Genomic DNA, 20,211 nt, shown 5'->3' on the forward strand with positions numbered 1-20,211 from the left:
TTCGATTTTTAAATAAAACATAATACAAAATATTATTGTATATATAAGATTTTAAGTATTTTATAATAAGATTTTAAAAAGCAAATATCAGTCAATCTGATTCTTATTTTAGTAATGAAAAGTCCCGCTAACGAGAATGTCCTTTCCTATTTAATTGATGTTAGTGGAATCGTTTTTAATGCATTTAAAAGAAGACAGATGTTATATGTTTTTTTCACTTGTAGCCTGGAAGATTTCGAGTTCGTTTTCGAGATTGTAGTATTTTTTTTTTTGTCTAGTATTCTTGATTTGTCTCCTTCGGCTGCTTTAATAGCGGCATCAAGCTTATAGCCCAATAATTCGGAAATTCGTTTGGCTTTAATAATCAGATTTATGAAGAAAAACTTCATACTTGCAAACTTCGTATTCGTTTGTATCTGTTGAATATATCACTGTTGCAAGTTATGTAAGTTTAAAAAATCATACACGACTACTTTGATCCGTTTCAAGTCATATCGAACCAAAAAGTGGCGGGCTTGATATAAGATGCCACGTCATGGCCGTTTATTTATTATAAACAATAATACAATGGTTATATGATACGAANATAATAAGATTTTAAAACGCAAATATCAGTCAATCTGATTCTTATTTTAGTAATGAAAAGTCCCGCTAACGAGAATGTCCTTTCCTATTTAATTGATGTTAGTGGAATCGTTTTTAATGCATTTAAAAGAAGACAGATGTTATATGTTTTTTTCACTTGTAGCCTGGAAGATTTCGAGTTCGTTTTCGAGATTGTAGTATTTTTTTTTTTGTCTAGTATTCTTGATTTGTCTCCTTCGGCTGCTTTAATAGCGGCATCAAGCTTATAGCCCAATAATTCGGAAATTCGTTTGGCTTTAATAATCAGATTTATGAAGAAAAACTTCATACTTGCAAACTTCGTATTCGTTTGTATCTGTTGAATATATCACTGTTGCAAGTTATGTGTTCACAGATAGTGAACCTTACAAGTAAGTTTAAAAAATCATACACGACTACTTTCATCCGTTTCAAGTCATATCGAACCAAAAAGTGGCGGGCTTGATATAAGATGCCACGTCATGGCCGTTTATTTATTATAAACAATAATACAATGGTTATATGATACGAAGCGTTGCTACACAATACAAATACAAAAGTTTATATAACACAAATCATTGCTACACACATAGGTAATGACAGGAAAGAAATTTAACAGTATTCTTCCCCAATTTGCACAACCTGGCCTTACGCGGTTATTGAATCTATCGGGCACAGTTAAAAATTAAGACAGCATAAGCACAATCGTTCCAGATATTACAGGTTCCGACAAGTAAAGAATTTTCAGAGTCCTGCCACAAATAAGCTACGTACTGATTATTGACCATTTGTGACATGCCATAACGAACAAAACTTAAAACAAACTAATAAGTAGGTTTGGCGACCGCTGGCTTAGAGAACATGCGCACATTCATTCAGTTTTTTTTTTTTTAATTCGATGATATTTGTTGTCTAAAGAGTAAGCGGAAAAATAGTTTTCTTATATTTAAAATTGTACTCTGTGCCCCAAAGGAAAGTGTAAATTGAAACTTTATATTATATGACTACATTTACTAGATTGAAAAATATGAATAAATTTCCTTTATTTTGCCTGGCTGTCTGATTAATGCTAATCTGTTCGTATTTTTGTCTTCAACTAATATGAGAAAATTCTAAATAGATTGAAAGAAGTTGGAAAAGCAAAATACCAAATGAAAATAAATGTGAACAAAACGAAAGTTATGATAATCTCATGAGAAGAAAACAAAGATCTACAGATTATGTTGGATGGAAAGAAAATAGAAAAAGTAAAAATGTTTGAGTACCTAAGAAGTTGGATAACTGAGGATAACAGATGTAATTATAAAATTAAAAACAGAATAAAACAAGGCTAAAGCTGATTTCGCACAAATATCCTCAGTATTAATTTAATTAAGAGATAGAAATGTATGCAAAAAATTGAAACTAAAAATACTTAAAACAACGGTTTTGAATGTGGCTATATACGGATGCGAGTCATGGAAAATAAACCAAGAGGCAGTTAATAGGATAAATTCCTTTGGGATGTGGTATCTTAAAAGAATGGAAAAAATTAGTTGGATAGATAAAATAACCAATGAGAAGGTGATGAGTAGATTTAGAATGGAAAGAAACCTGATGGTCAGCATCCAGAGAAGGAAAACAGCATATGCTAGGCATATAAGAGGATCCTAGGTGAAACTGATAATCATTGTAATTCAAGGAATGGTGGAGGGCAGATGGAGAAAGGAAAGACCTAGGCTAACATGGCAAGACAACATCAAGAAATGAACTGGCAACCGTGAAGAGTAAAGAACTGTCTATCAACCACAACCCTCTGTAAAGAGGATGCCATGTAAATAAATAAATGCTTTTTGATGAATAAACTGATAAAGTTAGTTCCCGGCATAGGAACTTTCGAAAAAAAGAGAAATCAGATTTTTAGAAGAAACTGACCGATATCTTGAAAACCATTGAATTTAAGAAAATGTAACCTATTATAAAAGGTATTTATTTTGTCGCATACTACTCATATAATGGCTTTTCAGCCATTATATGAGTAGTATGCGACGAAATAAATACCTTTTCACTGATTTCACTGAAATCACTGATTGTCAAGATCATCCAAAGTCACCAAAACTTGTTTCCCGTCTGCTCTGTACACTTTGTTGTTAGTCCCATCTTCCTATCTCTAACGGTTTCTGAGAAAAACTATTGAACATCACCAGTGAAATCTTAAAAACTTAATTTAAAATTTGTCACTGACAAAAAATTTTCAAATCTGGCAAAATTGTCTGTTGTTGTTCTTTAATAAACAGCAACTTGAGTTTATTGCTTTTTTTTTTTTTAATTCTTTCCAATCTGTGGGAATTAAGAGGGTCTGCATTAACAAGTCCATTATAGGTTCGGCCAGGCCCACAATGGGGCGGCCGGGTGATGAGGGATGAGGCCTGACGTATCTGGACGGATCACCCCCGAAAAATTTCTGGGAATTTTTCGACTCGTATAGATCCCGGGTTCCCCAGAGTGGTAGGCTGATCCCTTAATCGCATGGACATCTAGCCATTGTATTAATTCACATGCCTTTGTGTTCTTATTATACAATTTGCTATATAAATTTCTACTGGGACATAAGGACTTATTATACTGGTGTCCCGGTTCTGCAAATTGAGGAAGCGAATTTTTCTGAATAAGTTTCCTCAATTCGCAGAACCCTGACATCAGTATAATAAATCTTACTAATAAGATGTCCCAGTAGACATTTATATAACAAAAAATCTAGAGTAGCAGTTACATTTATTGGCAAATCTGTCGCAAGATAGCATACAGTATCCGTATAATATGGCCAGTATGCCTCCTTGCCTGACCGTATCACCGCAGTGTATCCGGGGACCCACCAGTGGCCAATCGATCTTCATACACTGAACACTGGGAGTTCGGTCATGAGTTCGCGCCTCGCTCGGACGGACTGGCCACGTGGAATTTTCCGGGTTTTCTCCACGTCTGTAACGCCTAAATAGGGGCCATTTTCCCTTAAAAAAGACCTCCCGGAAGGCATCCTCCCTAGGCAGATCGCCCAAGTGTTGCATTGCCATAACTAAACAAACAAACAAACAAGTATCCAGGCAAGGGAGGTTCCACAAAGTCCTAAAGAATGCTTTTATATTGTACCGTTGTTGCGTAGGAAATTGTCCATTTCCTATATTGTAATTGCTTTCCCGCTAGTAATTCCATTCGATTACCAATGCCTCCTTATTGATGCGTAACTTTTTTTGTCAATGAGTGTATATATAGAATTATATCAAGAATAATAAAATGTTTAAATATATTTTCAAGAACATTTTCATAACACTGTATACAGGCAGTTCATATATTACATATCCTTCTTATATCATATAAATTCTGAATAACTTGGATATCTTTTGTATACTGCACTTGATTTCTAAGTAATAATTACAGTAATTATTACAGTATATTTATTAACATACAGTATATGATATAAATCATTCCATAAATATAAATGTACAGTACAATATACGGTATTTATGAAATTATATACTCGCCATCACAGTAAGAGTCATAAAATCACATCAACATTTAAAAATTTTAAAAAATAATGATTTTAAATTTATAACATTTAAATTTAAAATTGTAAATAAAATTAAAGACAAAATAAAACAAAATGTATATTTATAACTAAATAATAACAATCCATTAAATTGATTCGTGTAATATAATTAATGCTTTAGGCACATCTAGAAATTTAAAAAATATAATAATGTCTATAAGTCACTTTTATGAAGAAAATATAGTAACGGATGATAAAGTATCTAGCCCAATTAACATAATGCATTCGGTCCGGCAAACGGACGTTCGACGTGATTTCACGGTTTTGGTAGAATGAGAGAAGAATCCTGAAAATATCGTAAGAGTTTATTTTATTTAAATTTAATAGTTTAATTTAAATAAATTTTCTCATAGAATATCTCTACAATAGAATCTTGTAGATATTTACGTAGCTTTTTAAATTTATTTACTTATATTTTCGTAAAGTTTAGGCATTATAATTTATTTTGGGTTAAGAGTCGGAAATATATAAAGTTTATCAACCTAATATACCTATCTACCTTACTATCTACTAATAAACCTATCTACGTTTGTAACGATTCCAATCTATAAGTATTAATTATTGATATTATCGGCATCATTGGTTTCCTTGTATAAGCTCCTTTTAAATAATTTGTATTGTACCTGTACACAGACACATACTTATATAAATTAATTAAAAGTAACGGAAACAGTCTTTCAAGAAGGTAACCCAGTATTAGATGTTAAATACTTTAATAAAATATAGAAAAAACTATACTTAAAGTACTTCATACCAAATACTGGGTTATCATCTTGACAAACTGTTAAAAATAGCAATATTCCAATAAATAAATAAGTTTGTAACATTACAAGTCATTAATAAAAGAAGAAATAGTAATAATTTTTATATTTTTATTCAATATTAGTTATAAAATATCAAAAAACAACTACTGCACATATAAACTGGAACTATATACAAACAGAATAACACCTAAATACAAATTAGAATCAAATAAAACATCATTTTAATAATGAGTTTTACAAGTTTTATTATTATGAATACTAAAGAAATGTGTTTATTGAAATTTTTTGTTGAATATTAAATACAAAACTAACAAAATTAATTTTAGTTGTTTAATTTTCCAACAATTATAGAAATTATTTAAGAAATTTGTATTAGTGTTAATGTTTTTGGACACTTTGTCCCAAAAATATTTAACTTTGATTAAACAAAATACCATATTTATTCGCATATAAGACATGGTTTTTATTCATTTATCATGGCTTCAAATTCCTAGGTTGTCCAATACACATGAGCAAAAGATTTTTGCATTTTTGCAAATAATTTTTGTGAACCATGTATTCACATTTTTTACTGGATACTTACCCTCTTGTATTTAAAAACATAAGTATTTTATCTGGTCTCGTTTGAATTGTTCTTGTATATTGTCAGGACTAAAGATGAATAGAAATAGGAAAAGCAAAGCTTTTGAATTGAATTTCAGGTTGAAATTCCAAAATCACACGGGAGTAAGATATAAGTTTTTATCCATTTTCATGTAAAAACAGATGATTATTCAGAAATCAAAATTCGGAGAAACTCTACTATGCATATGTAGCTAGAACTATTTCTAAGATTATCAGCACAAAACTTTTCTCACTAATTTCTAGCCTTATTAACTGGAGTACAAAGAAGGCCGAAACGTTTGTACTCCAGTTAATAAGACTAGAAATTAGTGAGAAAGGTTTTGTGCTGATAATCTCGGAGAAACTCATAAGTGTAATCGACAGAGAGTGGATTTGACTGTTAAGAATTGGCAAAAAAGGGTTTCTGATTGTCTGGCTTTACATGAACAAATTGTAGTGTCAATTTTACATGATTTTTCCTTAAAGTTTAAAATGCCAGTAATTTTTGCGGACAATGTGTGCATTTACATTTATTCGATATTTTACTTTGTGATAAAACAAAATAAAATTTCAATTGTATTGATAAACCTAATTTTTTTAAAATTTTGATCTTTAAAGTCACACTTTGTCTTATATGCGAGGTTGTGTAAATACAGTATTTGTTTTCTTTAAGAAATTTTTTATCATTTATTATTTTGATTTTCCAAACAGTTTTCTAAAATAATTTTTATCCAAAAAAACAGTTGAAACTGTAATAAAAGAATTTTTAAAAAAGAAAAATTATTAAATCATTAAACAGTCCTTACAAATATTAAAGGCTTAATCATTAATCAATTCTTTATTTGTAATCATATTCTCAACAGCATAAGAATTAAAATAGAACTATATAACATGCTGCTAAGGAATTTTAAATGTAATTATTTAAAGCTTTTACCTTGAAGAAAAATGTACTGTAGCTACAAATAATGTAAACTTATATTGACTTTTGGACAAAAGATTTATTAGGAAATTGCTTATTTGCATTTAGTACAGAGTTGAAATATTGATTGATAAATAAATATTAGTTCATTCAAAGTTCAAGGTCACTCAAAGTATATTTTTATATTTTCAAACATTTAGTATTGCATTTGTTGTATTCTCATAATTGTATGAGAAATACCCAGAAGATGTAGGTAATATCCACTTGTAGGTAATGCTACTACATTGATTTATTAATATAAAATAGTTGCTGGAAATACTGTGAAGAAATAAATNATTTATTTATTAAAAAGTGCATTATCAGATTAAAAAGCAAACTATATGAATTCATGTAAATGGAGTTTTTATTTTTTGAGATTTATTATAGCCATATTACTCATAACTCAACTTATTTTCAAAAATTATCATTTCTGCATTAATGTAAATTTTGATTAGATATCTTATGCATATGTTAAGTATTCATTTTTGATTGGTTTCTCTTTACTAATGAATAAAAATTAAATAGTGCACATTTTCAAAAAAATTTCTTTTTTGATGATAAATAGCCTTTTTCATCTAATAGATCTTTCAGTATAGATATTCATAATTTGGATTGTTTAGTAGCTCTCTCTCCTATTTTATAAAATGCAGAACTGCTCTAAAGTATTCTTTGTTTTTAAAGTAAGTGAGATCACTAAATGTGAGAGAAGTATTGGCAATAACTCATTCTACTTTATCCAATTTTAAATCTCTTGCTTTTTTTAATTGTGTGTCTTTACCTCTTCATTGACTTGTCAGGAAATCAAAATATTAGGTAACCAAAAAAGTTCTGTCGTTTTTTGTGAAACTACAAAGTTTAAAGAACATTAAACTCAATACACAATAGATGGCACTAAAATTCCAGCAATATGTTAATCAAGATTTAATACTGACTCATCTTATATAAAGAGAAGCGGAAAGGTTATCTCTTAATATTACAAAATTGACCTGAAGATGAGTACTCCAAACTCTATAATTCGTGCTTGTATGTTGTATGAGTTTAAACTTGGAAAAAATGCTGTGCAAATGGCTCAAAAAATATGCCAGGCTTTCAGACAAGGTTCTATCAACACTCATACCACCCAAAGGTGGTTTAAAAAATTTTCTTCTGGTGATGATTGCTTAAAGATGCGCCACGAGAAGGACGGCCATATGTCATTAATAATGATGAATTACAGGCTGCAATTGAAGAAGATTCCTCTCAAACTTGTCAGATATTAGAACAAAAGTTCTCCGTAAGTGATGAAACTGTTCGTTTACATTTGCATAGTCTTGGAAAAGTTTACAAGCTCAGCAAATGGATCCCTCATCAATTGACACCTGCCAATATTGTGCGTATGGTGGACTGCAAATGGAATTGTTCACTATGAACTTATACCACTGGCCAGACTATTACTGCTAACATCTAACTCCATCAAGTTCACCAATCACTTTTGAAAAAACAGCCAGCTTTAGTAAACTGTAAAGGCATTCTTTTCCTACACGATAATGCTATAGACATCATGTTGCGTGTGTGACCTCTGACACAATTCAGACCCTTGGATGGGAACCTCTTTTGCACCCTCCTTATTTCCCTGACATTAGCCCTTCTGACTATCACCTATTTTTAAGCCTAGATAATCATCTGCGAAATTGACAGTTCAGAAATACAGAGGTTATAGAAACGGAGTTAGAGAAGTTTTTCAACTCTAAAGATCGTGACTTTTGTAAAAATGGAATTTATAAGCTTGTTTCCCATTGCGAAAAGGTTATTGAATGTGAGGGTGGTTATTTTGATGAATAAATTTTGTTATTTCCTATACATTTTTATATTTGTTTTCTTTCGACAAAAAACGACAGAACTTTTTTGGTTACCTGATAGTTTATAATAAAGTAAAATGTTCATATAAATGAAATATATGTTGTAATGAAACTGTTGAAAACAAAATACAATGTTGACATTTCATGTATTTTATGTCACATCCATTGTCTGTAATGTTTGAAATACTACAATGATAATTTATGGGAGAATGATCAGAAGTTTGTAATGTTTGTAAATCAGAATATCTGTACTTTGAATAAATCAACATCTCAATGATTTTCTTTACATAACTGTAAATATTATGTAAAATTTAAAGAATTCAAAAATTGCATTTAATATGTATTAATACATATTAAATTTAATATTAATTTTTTCTTTTACATTGCTTTGACTTAATTGAAATAAGTGATTACACATTTTTTAATTGTATTAATTATCTATTCAATATTTAGGCTGATTATGTTGAATAATATTAAATTAAAAGACTTAAGATTTTTATAGACTTAATAATTATGAAATTAATATTTTTCAATTTGTAGAAACAGTTGCAGAAATTCTTGAAAGAGCTGGAAGAACAGGATCAACCTCAGATAGTTAAACTTGGTGATGCAAGTATTGCAGCACCTTTCACATCTAAGACTTCATCCATCCAATGCAGTAAGAAGTTCAATAAAATTTTTATTTCTTGAATTACTTTGTTAAGATTTGAAAAGTGTTATATAATAGAGTAAAACCATAGGATGGTTTCCCTGTGATTTTATTTAAAATCTGTATATTAACATTTATTTACAGATTTTGAATAATTTGATTTAAATTGTAAAGTATTCATTTTAAGAAGGGTTTAACAGTAACTTTTAAACTTTCAAAAAATTACATTACATGAAAATGAAACAAAAAGATGCAACAATTCAATTCTAAACATTATATTTTTTGCAAACAGCCATACATTATTTTCATAAAGATGACATATCCCAAGGATTATCTTCATTTGAAGCTATAGAAACTGTTACTTCGGAATATTTGTTCTTAAAATTTTTTGAGAATAAAATTCACAAACAAAAAAGTGATTATAAAATCAAACATTTTTGATAGTTATATATACAATTTTAAAAAATCATACTTAAATTCATTAGTCTCCAAAATTGCAAATGCTGTTTTCTGAGTTCTTTCCAGACCCTCTTTCAAAACTCTTACATTATCCATCTTAACTGATGGTTTTGAAACAGATTATATTATTATATTTTTGAATAAGATTATAGGTTGTTGTATTATTAGTGCAATGTAAGTTCTAAAAAGATGACATATCTGGCAAGGCAGCTATGTCATCTGTTTAGAAATCTATACAGAGAAAGATCAAGGAGGTGGTACTGAATGCCAATGTGAAAAGGTTTCAGCTAGTTAACATCAACAATCATTTCTAACAAATGTATGGCTTATAATGATACTCAACTACATTGTTAACATTCTCGTTAGGTTTATATACAGTCATTCACCTTGAAACAAACATACGAATTGTAACATCACATATGTGTTATTGATAGTGGAATCAACCAATTGGCAATGAGGATCATTTCTTCCAGTTTTGATCACATAACATTTGCAACACATGGCATCACAGCAGGTTACCTTAAGTGGAATTTTGTCTATTATTTAAAAAATATGATTTTATATATTATATATTATATATATANACAGGTGTGATACCACACACGCTACACAAAAGCCTGGGAACATTACAATTGAGTAGAAATACATACAATAATAATAATAAGGCCACTATATTGAATACATGCCATATTGTTAGGAAATTCCTGAATACAGACACTGACACACTTATTTAATTTTAATTTTATTTTGGTTGTTATGCCTTGACTCTGGTCTGGCATAGTACACAGCCATCGGTGTGTACCAAGTATAACCCACTAAACCCAACATAATAATAAATAATAATAATAATAATAAAATAGGAATTTAACTATACATTCAGTAGTTGTCTAGACTCAAAGGTAGCTTGCACCAACTTTTCAGTAAACAAGAGTAGTCAATGAAAGTTTCATTTGTAATGAGAATGCCGTGAGGTTCAGTATCACATTTCCTGTCGATTATTCATTAAGTGATGTCACAACATACTCGTTTCGTTTAACGACACTACTCAGTATAACCTAGAAGTGGTTTAAGCTTAACGTGTGTGAAATGATTATTGTAATATGACTCTGTTTATTCTTACAGATGCTTTTCATAATAAATAATTTTTAAGTACATGATTAATAATGTTGTAAAAATAAAACTATTTAGACAATCCTTGTCTATTGATATTAACCAATCAGGAAACTACATTAAAAGTTTACTTGCTTTTTTAAGCAAGTAAACTTTTAAACCCAGGCAAGGCTATATGTGTGGGGGGTTCCAAATGTCAGTTAACTGTAAGACTAAATTGCTATCATATTCAAATGCTCTATTAGTTGCAAACCTTTTCAAAATATAAATTATAATACTTCAACATATTCACTAGTATATTTGAAACACACAAAAAACATAGACTTTTGGGTTACTTTGTTTATGACTAATGAGTCAACAAAAAGAACACTTTCATTTGAATTATAAAGTTTGATTATATAGTATAACTTATTCAGATTTGATAAGAATTTTATAAATTTAAATTAATGTAATAAAATGTTTTTTTTTTTTTCAAAATCTATCAATTTTTTTATTAATATTATGCTAAAACAGTTAAATTTATTTAAGTTAATAACAATTTTCACTTTTTTTAGTTTGTCATGTTATCAAGCAAGGACGCTGCACTCTAGTTACAACCCTCCAGATGTTCAAAATATTGGCTCTTAATGCACTTATCCTTGCTTACAGTCAAAGTGTTCTGTATTTAGAAGGAATCAAATTCAGTGATGTTCAAGCAACATTACAGGGATTGTTATTAGCTGGATGTTTTCTATTTATTTCCAGGTCAAAGGTGGGTATTAGAATTGTTTTTATATGCTAGATATTATATAAGAATTGATTTATGAGAAATGTTGAATTAATATTAATAACTGATTTTGATGTATACTAAATACTTATCACATTTTACTCAAGATGAAAATTGTTAATGCAATTTTAGCATTCTTAATTTTATTTTTACATATAAAAATAATTGTTGAATATTTTTAAAATTGTTTATCTGTATTTAAATTTTCCAAAAACTTTTTTAATTTTTAATATCTTATTGTAAATATTTCTTTGGTCAGTTCTTTTAATGTAGAAGTTAATTTAATATTACTCTTTCATATTGTATTGTATACTGGCACGATGAAGTGACCATTTAACCAACACTTGGCAAGTTTTCCATCTTTATTTAGTTCTAACTAAATAAAGATGGAAAACTTGCCAAGTGTTGGTTAAACGGTCACTTCATCGTGCCAGTATACAATACATAAACAACAACACAGTTTCGATAACAACAAAAATTACTCTTTCATTTTTGATTCACCTCTAATTAAAGAATAATGTTATAAGACTATTAAGTGATAGTTTGTTCTTAAAAAATAAATTGAAGTGTACAAGTGTAACAAAAGAAAAGAAATTTTGGACTAAATTTTCATTAAAACTCTGTCATCATTTATGTATTTTATATAATTTCTTAATATTGCATCAGAGCTGTTTTTCAGAAAAAAAAAATAATTTGAGTTAAGGTATATCATATCAGCAGTACTATCTTTATGTGTAGATTAATAGATATTCTGATGAATAAAATAAAATTAAGAATATTAGATATTTCAATTATTTTATTTAAGAAATGATACAAAATGTTTTCATAGATAACTTCTAAAATAAATTTTAAAACAAATAAGTTGCAATATATGTATTACAAGAATTAATAATGAATTAATGAATAGATAGCAATCTAAATATTCATACTTAATATTAGATATGAAACTTTAATTAATGTGTGCCGTAATGTTATGCATTTCAATTGAAATACATGAAACCTAAAAATTATAGTAATATATCAGCCATTCACAAGCCAAATCAATTAACTCCCCATTTCGAATTTTTAAAAATTTTAGTGTGAAAGCACTTGATATACTCGTAACTTTTTATATTCATAATAAGTTTCCCTAATAATAAGGATTGATACCACTTAATGACAAAATTTTATTGGCCATCAAAAAAATTTTATTTATTTCAGAAGTCAATCCAATTAACTCCATACTGTAATTTTAATCCATCAGCACACACTGCAATTGCAATGCTGAAGTGTGCACTGACCAGTGCTTTGTAGATAACAGTAAATTATTTAATGTTATTTTATCACAAAAAGTAAGTAAAAAAAATTAGTTACAGTCCAACTGCTGCAGAAGTAAGTATGCTTGTGGAATATTGAATGATTGTTTTAATTTTGGTGACAATTGTTTTTAGAAAAAAAGAAAAGTTATATCCATTATATCAAGGTGGATGAAACTAAAAATAATTTTTTTTTTTTCCTATTAAACACAATTCTTGAAAAATTTAAGAACAAATCAACATGATGGGACGTCAAATACAGCTGACAAAGAAGACATCATTTGAATTGATGAATAATCAATTTAAACAAAATAATAATAACAACCATTGTAACAGTAACAAAATAGTTATTATTCATTTTTGCAAAAAATCTTTAATAAAAAATGTATACTAATGTCAAGACTGAATTTGTTGTTGTTATGTTTTTCACTTGCTAAATGGATTAACTCCCTTCATCACACCAAAATTGTAATAATAATAATGATTATAGCATATTTATCATATCTATGCTATCTTATACATTTTATATGTCATTAAATAAAAGCTACATGTACAATAATACATTCTACAATGTTTATTTGAATTTATATTTTACAAGGAATTTTAAAAAGAATGTATATGAGGTATTACTTTGTCACTTTTCTCCACTTTTTCTTTTATGGAGTTAATCGATTTGGCAAGTGAGTGGCACATATTATCAATACACAAATATGTATATTATATAGTAAAATGCCAGATGAATGAGACATCTATGGCATGTACCAACTGCTCTGAAGATCTCATCTGAATCCTCAAATTCTTGTGAGTGATTTAGTCCAGATACAATGGGCCTTGTCCCAATCACTTGACTTGCTCACTATAGGTATGAATAATAATCCTCTTAGTAGGCACATAGTAGGAAGAGCCAATTTTGCAACAGATACATACATTTAAAAAAATACCTTATAATTTCATATTCAAAAATTATAGCATGTTTTTCTTTTTGTACAAATATGTGTAATTAATCAATTCAATTCAATATCATATAAATGATACAGTTTATAAATGATGTATTATGATATAATTTTATATTGATAAAATGTCATTCTTATAGAATGTTCAGTGTGATATATTAAATATAACTTACACTATTGTAAACTTAATAATTTTTCTTACAGTAAAGAACAATTACAATATCTCAAACATCATGTGTTCATTCAAGTATAATACTGACTGTGATCATAATTAACACTCTCTTGTTCAATGCTGTCTAGATAGTTATTTAGCAGTCCAAACATAGCCAGATCCAGTATGATGGTATTTCAGAACATGAGAGACATTTTGGTAAAAAATAGAAAAATGGTATCAAAACTCACCACTGTGGCACTTTTGGTATTGCAAGCAACATTTTATTTGTGCAAGACATTCATGCTATACAGAGACCTTAGCAATTCAGTGAATATTGCTCAATGTGATCTGTATTCTAAAGTGATAAATGGTGTAGCCTGTTAAATAGCCAACTCTCTGATGCTTCTCAGAGACAGTTCGATATGGTCTTTCAAGGCTTCCAAATGCAGAACATGTTTTTGATGAATCACATTTTTTGTGTTCCCCACAACCAAAAATTGCATAGAGAATGAAATGGCTAGGCAGTAGGAAATACATGACTAATCACTAATATCAGTAAAATGTTGTTGCAGAAATTGTTTTATGCAGTGTTTAATATGTGATGGTGCTCCATCTTGCATGAAAGTAGTTGACTCAAAACATTGTTGCTGTTGTAGTTGATGTACAGTAAGTGTTGAGCATCTCTTGTTATCTCTAGGCCATCACAAATCATGTCACAGGTCCATTGGAACTAACTTCTTTAAAGAATGGTTTAGAGATAAATGTGGCTGCAAATCCACACCAGACAAGTTTCAGAGGTAAAGATGTGTCGTGGGTCTTCTGAGACCACAACATATCCATTTTGACAATGAATATAAATGCAAAAGTCAATTGGATTGGGCAAGCAACTTCTGGTGTAATTGATATACAAATAACAATGCACCAACTTTCTCAGTACCTTCCAAATTGTGCTGTGGATATACCCTACTGCTGTGACACTGCCTGTTCATAACTGGAGCCTGCAACATTATTCATTGAATGTTTAACATCTGTGGTAACATCGAGGACACAAATGTATAATATCACTTGTGTCCTCAGTCAGGTTGAACTCCCAGATATCCAGTTTCTTTGAAGTAGGTGATTATTGATTCCACAAGTTTTCAGAAAAATGGTCATTGATGTAAGCTTTTACAATGGCAAAATTCCCAAAAGTGTAGTTGTAGCATTGTCATTATTTTTTATAAAGTAGCTTTATAAGAAATATGTGTCCATCACAGCTGATAAGAATGGCATTCAATAGTTATGACCACTTGTATTCTCAGAACTTCATTGAAACAAACATGCTTATACAAAGGAAACTATTTTTTCTTTGCTTGTACCACCAAAATGCCAATAGTGGTAGTTTTTGTACTATTTTTTCATTTTTTTTAATGAAAATGTTTTCTGCTTGTGCCATATTGAATTTGGTTGTATTTGAACTGTTAAACATCTTTCTAGACAGCAGCATTGAATAGTAGTACTTTAATTATAATCACCCAGAATATTAAATAATAATTGAGGGAGATGATTTATAAATTATCTCTCAATTATTGTTTGATTTTAAGTTTCAATAAGCAAAATGTGAACTTTTCAAAAATAAAACTTTACTGTTGTTCAAATGAAGCTAAAATAATCTTTGTTTTAGAATCTTAATGATTATTATAACAACACAATCTGAGATTCAAATACATAAATTTTCAATTATATAGCCCAAATATTTTTTAACTTATTTTATTGAAGTACTTCTGTGATGTAACTACACCTCAAATCTTTTACTTTCATTTAAGCACTACATTTATTAATAAAACTCATGAAAAATATCCCGAAGAATTTGGTGATGAGAGTCAGGCTTGGCAATGCCATAAGCTGGTAGTGCTTATAATAGGTTGTGACATCACCAAGTCTTATTCACAGCATTATCAAACTCCTTCCTTACAAGTTGTTGTTTTATTTGATCTCCTTATATAAGACTGGTTATTTTTTTTGCCAGAGTTTGATAATTAATTACTTTGTAAATTATCATATACAGTCGACCCCCCTATAAGATATAGATACGTTCCAATTTATTAGGAATCCGATTTCTTACAAGTCGTTCCAATCACAGCCCGACACGTGTCAAGTTTACGGACTACGGCTGATTGAAAGGTATTCTTCCATAAAATTAATAGATTCTACACTAATCCGACTCAACATTTCCAAAATACATATATTTTTTCGTAGTTTTATAGGAATCGTAATTATAGGGGGGTCGACTGTAGTCCAAAAACAATTTAATCAGTAGACTTTGTATAGTTTTGGAATATTTCTTTAGTGGGGGAAAATAATAAGAGCAATTTTTATAAAAATTATCATTAAAAAGCAGATTTTATATTTTTATATTCTCAAATTGTAAATAAGAATGATAAAATTAATTTCAAGTAATTAATAATTATCATATTAAATAGGGGGAACTCCAAATTTTTAGTGTAAAGCATTTTTGAAATTATTTATAGTATAAAATGTAATAGTAATTGCTTTCAAAAATAATTAAATTAATCTTGTATTTTTTCAGCCTCTTAAAGTTTTGTCCAAAGAAAGACCACTTCCAAATATATTTAATGTTTATACCATATTAACAGTTTTATTACAATTTGCTGTTCACTTTTCCTGTCTTGTATTTTTAGTGCAAGAAGCCTTATCTATGTCACCTGCAAGGTAAAGTGATTGTTATTATGTTAAAATATAACATGACTCCAATGAAAATAATAATTCATTCAAATTTCATTCTGAAATTATTAGGACAGAGAAATTTGTAGATTTGGAAGCAGAGTTCAAGCCATCAATCTTAAATAGTACAGTCTACATAATGTCAATGGCTTTGCAGATCTCTACATTTGCCATAAATTATAGGGTAAGTGTTAATAATACATGTAAGAAAACACTGGCAAGAAAAATATGGTTTACTTATCAGAATTACAATTTTTATATATTAAATATTTAATCAATTTTCTAAGCAATTCCTTTTGCATACTGTACACCAAGTATAGTAGGCTTTCCTTACAGGAGTCTAAATTCAATAAATCAAAACTTAACTAATGTTTTAAAGATTTGCAAAACTTTGCACCTTAGTTGGTAACCATAATTAATATTTATTCATTTTCAGTTAAGAACAGTTTAAATCAAAATGGAACATAGAATAACAGGCTTTTGAACTAAGAGGAATAAATTGTTTAAATTATGTTATAGAACAAGCTTTAACCAGAACAAAAACATTTAAATTAAGTTTTAGAACATTACCTACTTTTACATATTAGAATACTGAACTACTAAAATTTGATTATTATTATTTATTATTAATGTAAAATTTCAAAATTTCAAAATTTTTAAGCTTTAACAATTAAAAGTAATATTGGTAAAAATATTGATATAAGTAATTAAAAATAATATTAAAACTTAAACTTTAAAACTAGTAAGTTAGGAACATTAAAACTGCTTGCCTGTCAAATTTATTCTGTTTCCTTTAAGAACCTGCTGACACAGTATTAGACAAAATAGATATAAAGAAATGACTTCCAGCTATCATAACTTTTGCTTCTTTGGATGGCCTTGATCTTTTTAAATAGATTAAATATACATTTATATTCTATTTGCTCTGAGATTCTGATAGTACTTTTTTTTTATCTACTTTCTTCAGTAAGGGCTGGCTTGTTTCAGTGCATTTGTAACCTTTTTGTCAAGCCCATTACATGAGAGAGGTAATCATATTATTATGATTCTTTAAAAGTTTTCATCACTGTTTGATTGTTGAACCAAGGTAAAAGTAGAATTCATTGTACCTAGAGTCTTAAAGTGTACACTTCTGATGTAGATAGCATATTTGTTTTTTTTTTCCATTTCTTAAAAGATATCCATCAATTATGTGCATATTAACTTCTAACATGTAACCTGCTTTTCTGACATAAGAAGCAACCATTGCTGCTACTGATTTACCTGTACCCTGTACTAGGGCTTTTGTTTATTCTGAATGTTATTCATCTTAGTAATGCCATTTACTACATTATTTGGGTAACCATGTTCAATAGCAATCTTTCTATTAGCCTAAACTCTTTATTTCTGTCCCGTTTTGCTGAAGAGTGAGAAATTTCTTCTGAAAAGTAATGGTTAAGATTAGTTAATTATTACTTTTTAGAAGGATCACAGACATCAACCTATAACAGATTTAAAATACTGGAAATTATACAAAATTGTTAAAATCAAATGTCAAGAACACCTTTAGACTTCATTCTTAATGTTTAAACAGCCTTGCCAATCTCAGTATATCAACAATTTACTGGCAATAATATTAACAACAGTTTTAATTTTGAAATATCTCAAACATCATCAAACAGTCATTTTTTTATTGAGATTTCTCTGTTAATAGTCTGGTATTTTCAAACAAAGACAACATATTTACTTCTAAAAAGAATTTTGACTCCTGAAAGAAAGTCTTATGTTAAATACTGAATTTGTAAATATTAAATTGCATTTCTTAATGATTTTACCTTTGAGGAATCAGTTAGTATTAAAAATTGATAAGAACATTTCAAGTTTCATTAAAATTAAAATATTTAAACCTAGGGCCATCCATTCATGGAAAGTTTAGTGGAAAATCGACCACTTTTGTACAGTCTTATTGGCTCGGGTTTAGCCATTGTTACATTGGTAATAGGGTTATTTCCAGATTTTGCCAATAAATTTGAAATAGTTGAATTCCCTCCCGATGTAAGTATTTAATATTTGTTATTTAAATAACAGAAAATGAAAAATTTACATACTAAAAATAATTTCTCTTTCCCCCAGTTCCAGAGGATCATATTACGGACTTTAGCCATAGATTTATTTTTATCCTTGATTGTTGACAGGGTGTGCCTATTCCTGTTTGGTAAAGGAAAATTACGTGAACCTTGATATTCGTCATCACATAAGAAGAAATATATAAACATCTATATATTTCTAAATTTATGCTGGGAACAGAGTTATAAATATATGTATATTGTTGGGATTGTAAATAGTTTCCATTTCATGGAGAAATTTCGAGATATATTGTCAGTGTTATAGTTGTCTTTTGTTGTGTATATACATTGAGTGTATACTGTATATTGCATCTGTGATGCAAGGTAAAAAAAGAAAAGACCAAAGCACTGATAGTTGATGGAATATATTAAGTTTATAGCACTGATATTTTGCCGATTTCTTTTGTAAAACATTGCTTTTTTGACTTGTATGACAGAAAGTAATTTAAATAAAAAAAATTTTGTTTTATAGAAGATAGTTTATTAATATTTAGTTAAAAATAAAAGATAAAATGCAAACTGTACAAGATGATAGAAAAAATTAATATAGAGGTTTGAAATGATAGTTACAGTGAAAACATCATGGAACATTTCTCTTCATTACCTGATACATGCAGATTCTAAATTACCTCTAGAATCATAAACAAAAGATGGAGTAGCTCAGGCTAATAGCTCTCCATCTTGTGTGAGGATGGCATAGAATCACAAAATTTGGACATTAGTATGAAATCTAATAAACAAGAGAAAATTTGTAAGTTTGTGTTTATGGCAGTGTTCTGTTTGGGTGTCATTTTTATTTTTTAAGTTTTTCAAATAAAAAAAATATATTTATTTATATACTTTCCTACCAAACCATTATACTTTATAGAAAAATTCACAAAAACCTATAAATTTCTTTGAAATAAAACTTCATTTTAGCAAACAAATCTGACATTACTAAGAACATGTTCTAAATAATGTGCAACTGGTTAAAAACTTTGTAATTTGAGAGAGAGTTGTTTAACCTCTGTGAATAATATATTTCTGTAAAATATGAAAGAACAAGGGTATACAAAGATATGTTTTACTTAACTAAATTATATACATCAAATAATTGTTTCTATTGCAATGCAATGAATTTCATTGTTTTTATTTTAATCCTGTCCCAATAAAATAGTCTCTAATTACCATGTGTACCAATGTTTTAAAAACTATAAGTGGTTTTCTTAACCTGTTTGATGTTTTCTTAAGATGACCTGAGCATCGCTGGGTACTTTAGCTAGTTATGAAATAATTCTGTTGCCTTTTTACATTAATTCTTTCTTATTATTCTTTCAATAAATATTCTTTATTATAATAAATAACTTGTTAACCTCACATAAATATATTGGTACAAACAGCTACTTGATTTAGCAGCTGTTTGAAAAGATATGTAAAATGTAGATATATAACATATTATTTTATAAAATCAAATACAAATCACAAATATGAGTAATATTTTACACATCCAAATTTTAAATAATAAATGTATTAAAATTTCAGTTTGTAATGATTACTAATGTAAGTAAGTTATTTAATAAAATCTCTATAATGTAGCAATTGAATTTTGAATTAAGTTGGCATAAGATTTTGGATGAGAGAGTTTTTTTTGGACATTCTTGTTGA

At 28.6% G+C, this 20,211-nt stretch overlaps 1 protein-coding gene across 1 annotated transcript; it reads left to right on the forward strand.

Moving 5' to 3' along the window:
• Positions 1 to 3,402: 3,402 nt before the first annotated feature.
• LOC111636459 (manganese-transporting ATPase 13A1-like) lies at positions 3,403 to 19,038 on the forward strand. The gene is made up of 8 exons (XM_023381719.1): positions 3,403 to 3,442; positions 7,681 to 7,787; positions 8,893 to 9,010; positions 11,125 to 11,321; positions 16,308 to 16,450; positions 16,535 to 16,646; positions 18,353 to 18,496; positions 18,575 to 19,038. The coding sequence occupies exons 1-8, from the start codon at positions 3,403 to 3,405 to the stop codon at positions 18,680 to 18,682; spliced, it is 969 nt and encodes a 322-aa protein (XP_023237487.1). The 3' UTR covers positions 18,683 to 19,038.
• The last annotated feature ends 1,173 nt before the right edge of the window (positions 19,039 to 20,211 follow it).

The sequence above is a fragment of the Centruroides sculpturatus genome, unplaced genomic scaffold, assembly GCF_000671375.1.
Source record: "Centruroides sculpturatus isolate CEXI.00-Female unplaced genomic scaffold, Cexi_2.0 scaffold1048, whole genome shotgun sequence".
In the NCBI taxonomy this organism is placed as follows: Eukaryota; Metazoa; Arthropoda; class Arachnida; order Scorpiones; family Buthidae; genus Centruroides; species Centruroides sculpturatus.